General features: G+C 42.7%; 1 protein-coding gene across 5 annotated transcripts in view; it reads right to left on the bottom strand.

Annotated features, from left to right (window-relative positions):
- map2k5 (mitogen-activated protein kinase kinase 5) overlaps positions 1-4,676 on the bottom strand; it is a 64,555-nt gene extending 59,879 nt beyond the window's left edge. For all 5 annotated transcript variants that reach the window (XR_001810945.2, XM_017459171.2, XM_017459173.2 and 2 more), the window contains exons 1-3: positions 4,115-4,676; positions 3,959-4,007; positions 2,102-2,169 (exon numbers count right to left, since the gene is read on the bottom strand). Coding sequence is in view for 4 of the 5 variants with exons in the window: in XM_017459171.2 (XP_017314660.1) it covers positions 2,102-2,169; positions 3,959-4,007; positions 4,115-4,246 (249 nt within the window). In the remaining variant the exon portion in view is untranslated. The remainder of the gene's footprint in view (positions 1-2,101; positions 2,170-3,958; positions 4,008-4,114) is intronic.
- Positions 4,677-13,529: the final 8,853 nt, after the last annotated feature.

The raw sequence follows: 13,529 nt of genomic DNA, 5'->3' as shown, positions 1-13,529 counted from the left end.
CAGCTCACCTCGCCCTTCCCGTCAGTTGCCTCGCCTCGCTCTTCTTGTCAGTCGGGTCGGCTCGCCCTACCCGTCAGTCGGGGCGGCTCGCCTCTCCCTACCGGTCAGACGGGTCGGCTCGCCTCTCCCTACCGGTCAGACGGGTCGGCTCGCCTCGCCCTACCCGTCAGACGGGTCGGCTCGCCTCGCCCTACCCGTCAGACGGGTCGGCTCGCCTCGCCCTACCCGTCAGTCGGGTCGCCTCGCCCTACCCGTCAGTCGGCTCGCCTCGCCCTTCCCGTCAGTCGGCTCGCCTCGCCCTTCCCGTCAGTCGGCTCGCCTCGCTCTACCAGTCAGTCGGGTCGCTCGCCTCGCCCTTCCCGTCCGTCGACTCGCCTCGCCCTTCCCGTCCGTCGGCTCGCCTCGCCCTTCCCGTCAGTCGGCTCGCCTCGCCCTTCCCGTCAGTCGGCTCGCCTCGCCCTTCCCGTCAGTCGGCTCGCCTCGCCCTTCCCGTCAGTCGGCTCGCCTCGCCCTTCCCGTCAGTCGGCTCGGTTCGCCTCGCCCTTCCCGTCAGTCGGCTCGCCTCGCCCTTCCCGTCAGTCGGCTCGCCTCGCCCTTCCCGTCAGTCGGCTCGCCTCGCCCTTCCCGTCAGTCGGCTCGCCTCGCCCTTCCCGTCAGTCGGCTCGCCTCGCCCTTCCCGTCAGTCGGCTCGTCTCGCCCTACCCGTCAGTCGGCTCGCCTCGCCCTACCCGTCAGTCGGGTCGTCTCGCCCTACCCGTCAGTCGGGTCGCCTCGCCCTACCCGTCAGTCGGCTCGCCTCGCCCTTCCCGTCAGTCGGCTCGCCTCGCCCTTCCCGTCAGTCGGCTCGCCTCGCCCTTCCAGTCAGTCGGCTCGCCTCGCTCTACCAGTCAGTCGGGTCGCTCGCCTCGCCCTTCCCGTCCGTCGGGTCGACTCGCCTCGCCCTTCCCGTCCGTCGGCTCGCCTCGCCCTTCCCGTCAGTCGGCTCGCCTCGCTCTACCAGTCAGTCGGGTCGCTCGCCTCGCCCTTCCCGTCCGTCGGGTCGACTCGCCTCGCCCTTCCCGTCCGTCGGCTCGCCTCGCCCTTCCCGTCAGTCGGTTCGCCTCGCTCTTCCCGTCCGTCGGGTCGGCTCGCCTCGCTCTTCCCGTCAGTCGGGTCGGCTCGCCTCGCTCTTCCCGTCAGTCGGGTCGGCTCGCCTCGCTCTTCCCGTCAGTCGGGTCGGCTCGCCTCGCTCTTCCCGTCAGTCGGGTCGGCTCGCCTCGCTCTTCCCGTCAGTCGGGTCGGCTCGCCTCGCTCTTCCCGTCAGTCGGGTCGGCTCGCCTCGCTCTTCCCGCCAGTCGGGTCGGGTCGCCTCGCTCTTCCCGTCAGTCGGGTCGGCTCGCCTCGCTCTTCCCGCCAGTCGGGTCAGGTCGCCTCGCTCTTCCCGTCAGTCGGGTCGGCTCGCCTCGCTCTTCCCGCCAGTCGGGTCAGGTCGCCTCGCTCTTCCCGTCAGTCGGCTCGGCTCGCCTCGCTCTTCCCGTCAGTCGGGTCGGCTCGCCTCGCTCTTCCCGTCAGTCGGGTCGGCTCGCCTCGCTCTTCCCGTCAGTCGGGTCACCTCACTCTTCCCGATCTGTGCTGCGACTCTGACTCATTCTGCTCATGCCGAATTGAGCAGACCCGTTCAGTTTTTAATTGTAGTGTCCGTTTTCACGCTCAAAAAACAATGTTGCATGCTGCGCCTGCGTCAGACTCATGCTGGGTGTGTGTGGACAGCATTTCCCACAAGTTTTACCAAACACAATAATCGTACACGATTTTAATGGTAATTAAATCTGACACAGTAATACTAACCATCGGGGGATTTTATCGCGAAACCGGTAATCATTTCATCCCTAGTCATTACTTCACCTACCACATATTCAACAGGAAGTGACAAAAATCCATAGAGGTGTCTAATTCATACTGTCTAATCTAGGATGATCTATGATAATAGCATAGATTGTTGACCTGACATGATAAATTACTTCTCATGAACATTTTGGTGAAGTGTTTTAATAGAAATGGCAGATTTTTTAAACAATCCTTTGCAATATAAGCTTTTACTAAAAGCTGAAACAATACTCACATAAGACAGCATGGCCTTTAGTTCTTCATCACTCCGAACTGTGATCCTGTCACCAACCTCATCCTCATCTAAAACAGAAGAGTTCACAACAGGGTTCATACACATTTCTAAAGCAAAATGTAAGCATTACTTCCAGTACTTTCAATATGAACAAATAAGTTTCTGATCACATGGTCATGTCACATGGCTTTGATGAAATGCTGATAGATAGTTAGACAGACAGATGGTTGTTTTCCCAGCTATCACCTTTAATTTGCATTTTATTTCAATGCTCTAAGGTGTTATATCTTTGCATGCTATTTGGCACAAATTCTAAATGTCTACATAGCTTTAACATCCTTTCTTGCAGAATATGCTGTACGTTTTCTTTAACTTTTATTTTCTATCTAACTTAATATGTACTGGATGTAATATACATTGACTCGGGCCAAAGCACTGTCTCATTGCAATCGAATGGCACTACAGTTCACTTAGAATCGGACCAAGGTCACCTCATTCAGACCAGTTCGGTCCAGACTTGAGTGTGATGTCTGTGTTCTTACCTGCACAAATGAACCACACCATGGGGGGGAAAGGCACTGAATTGAACCCAAGGGGTTCCATTCAGACTATACACTGAATGTGAAAGCATCCAAAATGCAGACTGGATTAGTTTTACATAGAGAAGTGGGGAAATGGAATTATTATCAGTGTAGGGATGGGTGAGACGACAATATAAAATCAATATCATGATAAATTAAGTCATTATATGATTTTTTCTGATAATGTGGATATTGTTTTTCTCTCTCTCATATATACAGTTTAATATAAATATATATTTAATTACAATTTGGTGTTAAAATCTTGTATTTAGGTGTTAATTTTTTTAATAACTAAACATTTGTTTTAAATAAATTTAAAAAAAGAATCTTTGCAGAGATGAAATAAAATATGATCAAACTCGCTTTTAAATGCAACACTACTGCAACACCAATTTGTTTGTGAACAAATCTATATATTGTGATATACATTGAAAGGCCAAAAGTTTATGGACACCTGCCCTTCACACTTATTTGTCATTCTTCGCCAAACAGTTACCACAATGGTGGACGCACACAACTTTCTAGAATGTCTTTGCAGAACATCTGCAGTATTACAATTCCCCTTCATTGGAACCAAAAGCTTAAACTTGTCCTAGCATGACCATGCTCCCGTGCACAAAGCGAGCTCCATGAAGACATGGTTTGCAAAGGTTGGCGTAGAAGAACTCGAGTGGTCTGCTTTTAATGGGAAGAGTGCTTATAATAAAGGTCAAAACAACCTATACGTACACAGTTAAGACTCTCGTCTCTGATTTCTAGAGAAATCACTTATCCTGTGTGAATAAATCACAATTAATTAATATCCCGCCTCTTCCTTGTGCTTGCAGAGTTTGCATGTTCTCCCCGTGTCTCAGGGGTTCCCTCCATGTATGCATGGTAGGCTGACTAGCATTCCCAAATTGTCCGTAGTATGTGAATAGGTGTGCGAGTGCGATTGTACCCAGGGTGTCCTCTGCCTCGTGCCGCAAGTCCCCTTGGATAGGCTCCGGGTTCCCCGCAACCCAGTGTAGAACAAATGGTATGGAAAATAAACAGATGTTTCTGGAAATCTTCTCTCATCCGAATTGTACACAGGCTTTAAGCATCTGCTTGAACACTGTGGACCTTTAATACTTTTAGATTAGCCCACTACACCACAACACCCTTGTAAAGTCCCACAGCTACAGTCACTCAGACTACAGCTGACAGTATTGAAGAGCACAAGAGTTGTTTTCAGGATCTATAAATCTAGTATGATTGTTAGTGATATAAATATCTTCAAATAAGCAGTGCTCACATTCAAATGCTGTAATGGTCGCTTCAGGCATCACGTCTCTAATTGCGATCTGCAAAGCACAAATGAAAGACACAATTAGGATGTTTATTTCATTCTTTACTTCTGATGGGGTGAAATCATACGGCTAATGAGGGGACATCACTGCGACATCTTTACCAGTAAATCGTTGAAGCTCAAAAGTGACGGACAGTCCACCGATGAGTCCATGTCCCCCATCGGCGTCTTTATCCGGATCACGATCCCTTCAGTGTCCATGGCGCAGACGTTATTCAAAACCAGTAAAAGCATAACAAACGCGTCTGCTCATAATCATAATCTACACACGGCTGCTTTCCTATACTCACTCTTCAGCTAACAGCTGGGCAAAATCCTAAATTCGCGCCCTATTAAACACGAAGTGCACTACATCGAGTGTAAAAGCAAATATTTCGCACTACACGTAGTGCACTTAACTAGGGAATACACAGCAATTCGGGATTCACCCCGAGCTAATATGGCTAGCCAACCAAATAGCCGGCTAGCATGCTAGCTAACTACCACTAATAATGAAACACGGTGGGTATATCACCAGCAAGCTCGGATATAGTGAAGGAACTCCTTTAGTGACTTGGTATTAACCGAATACAGAAATTTGTGACAGGTAAAAGTTATACGTGTGAAGTATTTTCGCGTGCAAGCTAACTGTCAACAAAACTCAACGGAAGTTTACCGGAAATGAGCTAAGTAAACCGGAACACGGAAATGCAACAGTTCCGTTTTAAACACCAAAATGGCGGGGGGGGGGGGGGGGTAGATATAATATACTTTATATTATATCTATATATAATATAAAGTATATTAGTTGTATATATTTGATACAAATTGTTTCGCGTGTGCCAGTTTAATTCTTTCTCTCTCTTTCGCTCTCCAAAATGAGCTAAATGAGCTAAATGAGAAATTTCATGGAACATTTAACCCAAAAATCCTTGGTAATCACTGCCAGTGATGGAATAAACCAGGGGCCTTATAGTGTAAACTATGCTCTAATGTCATAGCGTGCTTCTCCAGTGACGACGGACTGACCATTGACATTCATTATGCAAGGACTAATTGACACCCGAGGTGGTAATGCCTTGGGTGTGCGTTATTGTCTTATAATTCAATGGACTAGAGTCAATTATTCCGCATATACCACACCTCAAGATATTGTTCGGATTTTTATTTCAAGACATTTGTCAGGTTTTTGTCCTTAAAAGACTCTTGTGTGTGGAAATAATTTATTACACATCCCATCTCAGGCCTCTTTTGTTAAATCCAAAACTTAATTTTAGAACTAGTAACTGAGGCGTGAGCCATTGATATTCAGTTACTGGGGGGAGAGAGAGAGAGTTCACAGTTTGTTTGTTTTTTTTTGTTTCATGCTGAAATTATAAACATAGAACAAATAAACAAATAAATATTGATAAGCCTACTTGTTCACAGGATTTTAATTTCTTATTAATGCAGAAAATACAACGAAAAAAAAATAAATATCGATATGTGTTCACTGGCATTTCTGTCTCATTACTGCAATCACACATGCTTCTTGCGCTCTCTCTCTCTCTCTCTCTCTCTCTCTCTCTCTCTCATGACTGCATATCAATGCCTCAAGCCTCCGCTGCACCTCGTGGCCACATTACCACCTCGGGTGGGCAATATTTTTCTAATAATTCTGGAAAATGTAAATTTAATGTAATTTGACAGACAACATTTTCTGTCATTTTGTTTGTTGTTAAATGTGTGTGCTGTGGTGGACAATTGGCTAACTTTTCCGTTATTTCAGTTAACTTGGCAAAGTGATATGGAACTGTAATGCAGTCACCTGACTGGAACTACTTTAGCTTTGCATTTTCTGAAAAATAATTGCACACCTCAGAACATCTGTCAGCCAATCAGAATCGAGAATTCAACTGCGATGTGGTATAAAGTCCATTATGCCACAGCACTACTGAATTCTCCATTTCGATTGGTCAGAAGGTGTTGATTAATTATAAATAATAGCATGGTTTGGACAGTAGTTCTGATTGTAGTTCAAATCACAGGTTTACAGGAACTCCACAAAAGACTAAAGAAAAGCTTGTGTAATGTTTCTTACGGTGAAGTCTTCTGTGAGGAGACTCTTATTTAGGAGTCTCCAGCATTAACAGTTTGCAACAGTCAGTGGTAATGGTAAAGCTATAACTGTTATGTCTGACTTTGACTGGTATAATGATAATGAGTCTTTATTTTTCACATATATAGTAGAGTACAGTGAAATTGTTTTCTTCGCATACCCCAGCATGTCAGGAAGCTGGGGTCAGAGTGCAGGGTCACCCATGATACGGCGCCCCTGGAGCAGAGAGGGTTAAGGGCCTTGCTCAAGGGCCCAACAGTGGCAGCTTGGCAGTGCTGGGGCCTGAACCCCAACCTTCCGAACAGTAAGCCAGAGCCTTAACCACCTTACTTACTGAATTACTTAAATAACAGGGAATTGTCTTTTAAATACATCCTAGCTTTGAAGGCGTCTTACTCCACCACAAGTTAATTTAAAGTATATACTGTATCCTTTGTATAATATTGGTCAATTAAATGGTTTTGAATAGCTCATAGTGTTGAATAACCTGAATGATGTGTAGTGCTTTGCTGCAGACTGCCTCATTTTTGGTGAATGACAGTCGACTGTCCCGAGAATACAGACCCTGACAGACACTGATGCTTCCACAAAGAGAAGTTGAATCTTTTTTTTAAATACTCATGTAGTATTGATAGACAGTGGACCAGAGTAATATGCAATGATAAGCAGATCATTCAGGTGAAATCAACAATGATGGACTCACCGACTGCTAAATCAGCTCAGGTTGCATATCCAGTGTGTGGATAACAATAGTGTGTGTGGTCTGTCCAGCTTCTAGTTAGGTCTATCCTCTCAATGGGTTTTCTTTCAAAAGCTGAATGGGAAGTGGAAGAATGCCACTCACAACATTCTCTGCACGCATTTTGTACAAGGACAAAAGCTAAAGGCTTAAATACTCAGCACAGTTAAGTGCAACTGCGCTGTATTCTTGTCTCAAGGTGAAAGATAAACATTCTGCTTTCAAACTGAAATGTTTGCAAACTCATTAGATTAATGTTCAGTGAGCAAGCTGACCACATCGTTTTTGCAATGGGAGAGTAAAAGTCTTTTCCTGAAGTCCTAAAATAATAGGCCGAGCAGTGATATTAAGCATGCATTGGACAGTTTGTGCAGGTGAATACACACACTGCGAATGGCCACCCAATTACATACAAACACACACAACCATTAAATTTAAAAGTGGTGGTTAACCATCTGTTATGTCAGTATTTTACAAAGAATTACAGCATGTCACGTTGATCTTTATATTCTCCAATAAATGGCTTGCGTTATTTGTTGCAGGGTAGAAGACAGGCAGAGATGATAATGGAAAAGTAGGGTTAATGCAGCTAGCAGCATAGTGCTAATGAGGAAACAAATGCAGATGGCAGTTTGTCAAACTGTCCCTCAGAGGCCATGTGTTACGGCCTCTTGCTGGTGTGAATTTAAACGTCCAGTCAGCAGTTCCAATTATCAGAAATCAAACTCAGGAGATGGCTCCAAGGAGGGTCTGAGGGAGTGAGGGTGAGAGAGAGGGCCAGCACACAATGGTTGGTAATTAAAACCCATTTTATCAGTCTAAACTCTCTCTGTTCTCTCTTACGCAATATTGACAAGCTGTTTAGCTGACAAGAGGCTACATTTGACTTCAGACATATGAGCTGGAGGTATTTAACTTTGTGAAGGCTGAGGAAAACAAATGTAGGCCAGAGAAAACAGCGACTACTGGAAAACTCCCATCACTCATACTACACCACAACCAAACTCTGATTTCGTTCATTGTACAAAATCTTCTTCCACTGATAAGTACAGAAAAGTCATATATTGACGTTTCAAAAAAGTAATAAATTCATAAGTGAACCACAACAACGCACACTTCCATGAAGGCCAAAGATCTCAGATGAAAAGGTATTAGGAGGTATGATTACACTGTAAGTACAATTTTGACCCCCCTAAAACAGCTGATTTATGGTGTCTTCAGAGATCACGGATTATGCTTGACATTCACTTGTACTTCTATGCTATCAATAAAAAAAAAACATCTCGCACTCTGTTTGACATATACTGTACCACCAGATTTATGGCGATGTTTTACATCTAGTATTAAACCAACTATTATTTATGCTGTAACAAAGTTGTGTTTCAAGTCAATGTTTGATGCTGAGTGAGGTAAATGATGCTTAAAGAGCAGGGCCTGGATTATAGATAAAATAACACTTATATACATACAGTTACAGTTGCAATAAATATTATTCAACCCCCATTGCAAATCAGGTTTATTGTCAAAATTTACAGACTTTCAGCTGTTTGTAATGAAGAACTCAAACAAAAGCAATTGAAATAGTTCAAAACAACGAATGCTTCAAGTGGTTTCCTCAAATTCAACAGTCTCAAAATGATTCAACCCCTTCATGGCAAGCATCTTTAGTACTTAGTAGCGCACCCTTTTGCTGTTATGACCTGCTGAAAACAAGATGCATAGCATCTGGCAGCGTTCCTGAGAAATCTTAGCCCATAACTCATGAGCAATGGCCTCCAGTTCAGTAATATTCTTGGGTTTGCGTGCTGCAACCGCCTTCTTCAAATCCCACCAGAGATTTTTGATGGGTTCAACTCAGGTGACTGTGATGGCCCTGTAGAATCTTCCAGGACTTCTTCTGGAACCAAGCCTTAGTGGAATTCGAGGTATGGTAACAAAAGCAAAAAATACTACTACCGTAAGTGCAGGAAGTACTATGTGAGCACAAAATGTGGCACTCCTTGCTCTAATTTATACATATACCGTATATACATAATTAATATTATATATGTAATTATATAGTGACTATTTTTTTTTCAATGTTTTACTTGAATTCTTTTGTTACTGCTGAGATACCATTACATATATCTTAAATATAAAACTTAAGAGCAAAAGCTGAAGCCAAATTGAAAGCAGAGGTCCTGAAAAAGTGTTTTCTGCATGTATATCTCCTGAGCTCTGAGCTTTCAAATGCTTGGCTGCTGCATGACTGCTGCAATGTGTACATGATAAATAGCATTATTATAAGTATATTAAAGAGTCAGAGGAGTCAAGTCCTTTAAATGGGGTCATTTCTGCCGTGATGCCATTGCCAGTGATCCAGAGCTCTACAATATGCAAGTGGATAGAGGTGTGTTGCATATAATGCAAAGCCATTCTGAAAGCAAAGCTTATTCATTACATTAAACACTTCTGCCATGCCAGGCTAATGAGTGCTTGAGTCCTGACCCTGCACTGACACTGAAGATTAACAACCAATCAAACATGATACTAATGGGTCAAAATACACACATATGCACACACACACACACACACACACACACACACACACACACACACACACACACACACACACAGACACACACACACGCACACACACACACACACACACACACACACACACACACACCAAATACAAATGCTCTATATAATATTGCTGATAGAATGCTAATAGGAAACTCACCGTATCATATTTGCACGATATGGCAAGAAAAATGTGTTTTGGTACAAATTGCAACATTTACCAAGTCAGAGAATTGATTGTGTTTATTATGTTTATATATGTATTATCCTATTATGTAGGTTAATTCTTCAGACCTGATTCCCAAAAGCATCACAGCACAAAAGATCATTATTAAATGGTCAAGGGAGCATTACATTGAACACTCTCTCCCTTTATAAAGCTTTAAGGTGTTTTGTTTGATTTTGCAATCAAGAAGTAATATTTTTTTTATTTTTTATTTTAAATAAAGATGCCATTTTCCAGGGTATTTTTTTGCTCTCGTAACATAGACAATGTAAGCAACACACTGATGTAAAACACATACAGTACATTCATTAATGCCTCAACAAGATAGCACTTATTGCAGTTAAGCACAATAAGCAATTTATGCAATAAACAAAATTACATACAGACATAATGGTGCAGTTTAAGATGTCAGAGAGGAAAGTGGCATCCTGATTTAGTGCAGTATTGATCCCGAGATGGCTCCCGTCTGTCCAAAGAGGCGTGTGATGGGCAGACTCCAGAGGGACGTTTACCACGTCTGTAAGAATCAAACCACATTGTCAGACATAACAAAGGCGGCTGACATACGAACCGTGGATCATACCTGTTTTCTATAGCATTGCATTTTCATTAAAAACCACAGTCGTGCAGCTGAGGCCCCCTCCAAAGCCACAATACAGCGGCAGAGCCCAAGGGCAAACGCCCATGACCCACCGCTATAGCCTCCAAGCCATAAAAAAAAACAAAAAAACAAGGTGGCTTATCTGCAACAGGTTTGAATGTAGATGGAGGTTTGAATGGGCATTGGGTTTGTACACGTGTCTGCTGTTTGGGTTTCGTCTGTCTGTGGCTTTTTTTACTTTAAGGTTTTCAGACAGAACAACCCTCTGCTTTTGTCTGCCGTCGTTCTTTTGATGTATTATCCTGATTCACCATTAAAGGACAGAGATAATATTACATACAACTGTGCCCTAAATAAAGTTAGCCGGCTCTATAGAAGATTTGTGCCATAAGTCGAACATTTGAAAACACAATGGGAGCATTTTTATTCAGTCCTGCGCAGATGGGTACTTGAGTTTATGTGAGTTCTAGTGTAATTACAGGGCAAGAGTTCACCCCTTAAGAACCAGTCGGTGACTCAAAATGCTCGGCTGTCAACCTCGGAGCAGACCAGCCACACATTTCTGCTGTCACCTCAAATTTGCTTGACTTCAGAGGGCAGAGATAGAGAGGGGAAACATGCTGTAGTCAACCGTATTATTTTAGCAGGAATGAGGAGGGCTAACATGGACTAACCTATCAAATATGATTCCAAATGCTATAAAAGATATGTAGTTCTATGAGAAGACCCTCTGTAGAAGTTTCCTTCTGTATCTATTGCATCCAGTGCTGCTCTCTAGTGGTAGTCGTAACAGAGTCTTAGTCATGTACACCACGTCCAAAGCATTTTGGCTTAAGGCACATCATATATCAGATATATCACATAATTTCCTATATCATGGTATATATTCTGGCATAACATCTAGAAATATATCAACTATGACTATAACACCCAATAATACAAATGCAAAATCACCAAGTGTACTGCCCTCTAGCTATCCCAAGAGTCAGTTAAAGTCACTGAGTCACAATTTTTTTTAAATGATATTAGCATCAGGACGTATGTTTTATCCAGATTGCTGTGGTTGAGAAAATAACGGCTGGTGTGTCATACACACCGATGTATGATACTAAATTAACGACGATTAAAATGACCTGTCCAAGTTCCTTTGTTCTGGAGATTCCCTTAGAACCTTAAAGAGTTCCGTAAATCCAGGCATACGAGGTTAAAATCCCCACACTGTTGTTAATGAATAATTAAATAATTGAATACTAAGCTGGAACTTTAAATTATTAGGGAAGATATTTAGCCTTGTTTTGTGAGGTCAGAGCTTACCAGGACATTTATTACTATCATTATAAAGTCATTATATCATATGACCACTCATTTACTGTGTCTCAGACATCGTCAAAATTCCTCTTCACGGCATATTACATAACATTCTAAATTACTGCATATTAAATATGGATTTTGTGTGCAATGGCACTCAATCTGGGAGACAATTATGTGTGACAAACCAACTGCAGACTGAATTTTACATCGCTGCATGAGGAGAAGATTGTTAATAATATACATGCTTTATTTAGGTACAGAGAGAGAGAGAGAGAGAGAGAGAGAGTGTACGTAGTTATCTGGGAAAATTCCTCTAAAATTCTCTAAAAATTCTTAACATAACATAAAGCACTGCATGAATGTTCGTTCTCTCTCTCTCTCTCTCTCTCTCTCTCTCTCTCTCTCTCTCTCTATCTATCTATCTATCTGTCTGTCTATCTATCTATTTCCCCTAGGGACTTTCTGTCATGTTCCCAAATCGTCCAGTGTCTAGAGGTCAGGGGTCAGACCCTAAATGCGGGATTAGTTTATTGACACAATAAGACTTGGCACTTTATTTGATGTTCCATCACCCCATTTACCCACCTATCTCCTGTTTGTTTCTCCATCTCACAGGTCCCGTGGGAGTTGCAGGGACAGGGCAGTTGGGGTTTTGGTCTCATTTAACCCCAGCAGGTCAAAACTCCAATGTGGATGACCTGTCCATAGTTATTACTGGTGGTACTATTTTAATTAGAACTAGGGCAATATTTTGATGATGTGCATATCAGATGTAGGCAGGATGTTGCTGGCTCAGGACACATCTGTAGTGATTATGCTCCTGGAGAGCTGCTTGAAAAGCGTTTAACTCATGCTGTACATGAGCATCTGTTCAATGAAACGAGCAGCCTTGCAGCATTGCCATTCTGTCCCCCCTCAAATACCCCCCACCCATTCAAACACCCATTTCCTATTTTGGCAATACTGAATACATATGTTCTGCAAATCAAAACATGAAACAATCAGTTTGCTATGAAAGAGAGTAGTACTTAGCATTCGGATGTGGTTTTACTGGTCACTGGGTTCACTCACATCCGCATTTTTGCTCCTTAGTTTTCCTAGTTTAAAATGTTTACTAGATTTGACCCTGTCTTCTTAATCACTCTGCTGTGTATCGAAAAGACAAACACTGACATTGAATAGATTCACTACCGACAGTGTTTTTTATTTGATCAGTTATGAAGAACTCATGATATCATAATGATGTGATTACTGTATTTTAAAAGAGCCCTTTATTGGCTTAGCTCATAATAATTTAAAACACACATTATCACATCAATTTCCTCCTAGGAAAAACAAACAAACAAAACAAATAAAAATAAAAAATAAAATAAAAAGAATTGTTAAAAAGATTTTCAGGGTTAAAATTTAAATCTTAAATATTAAAAGATTCGGTGGCACAGTTGAAGACTGTCCAGTTTCATAAGCTTATGCCCACTTTAGCTTCAGATTACTTGGCTGGTTCTTGGCTGATGGAAGTGAAACCTGAAGAGTTCTACTGCTGTTGTAGCCCATCTGCCTCAAGGTTCCACATGTTGTTTGTTCTGAGATGCTTTTCTGCACACCATGGTTGTAAAGAGTTGTATTTCAGTTACTGAAGCATACCTCAAACCAGTCAGGCCATTCTCTGCCTATAGAACTGCGCTCACTGGACATTTTTGTTTTTCAAACCATTCTGTGTAAAATCCTGAAATAGCAGCAGTTTCTGAAATACTCAAACCAGCCCATCTGGAACCATCCACCATGACATGGTCAAAGTCACTGAGATCAGATTTTCCCCTCATTCTGATGCTTGATGTGATCATCACATCGACTGAACCGCTTGACCTGTATCTGCATGGTTTTATGCATTGCTTGATTAATATATATCAATGATATGTATTTGATAAATGATGAAATAAAAGCCATTGTTGGAAGTGGACCCCTGAATATACAGAGCGGAAGGAGCGACAAAGTAGACGG

Source organism: Ictalurus punctatus, chromosome 27 (assembly GCF_001660625.3).
Source record: "Ictalurus punctatus breed USDA103 chromosome 27, Coco_2.0, whole genome shotgun sequence".
Taxonomy (NCBI): Eukaryota; Metazoa; Chordata; class Actinopteri; order Siluriformes; family Ictaluridae; genus Ictalurus; species Ictalurus punctatus.
This window is presented reverse-complemented; position numbering and strand designations above follow the sequence as displayed.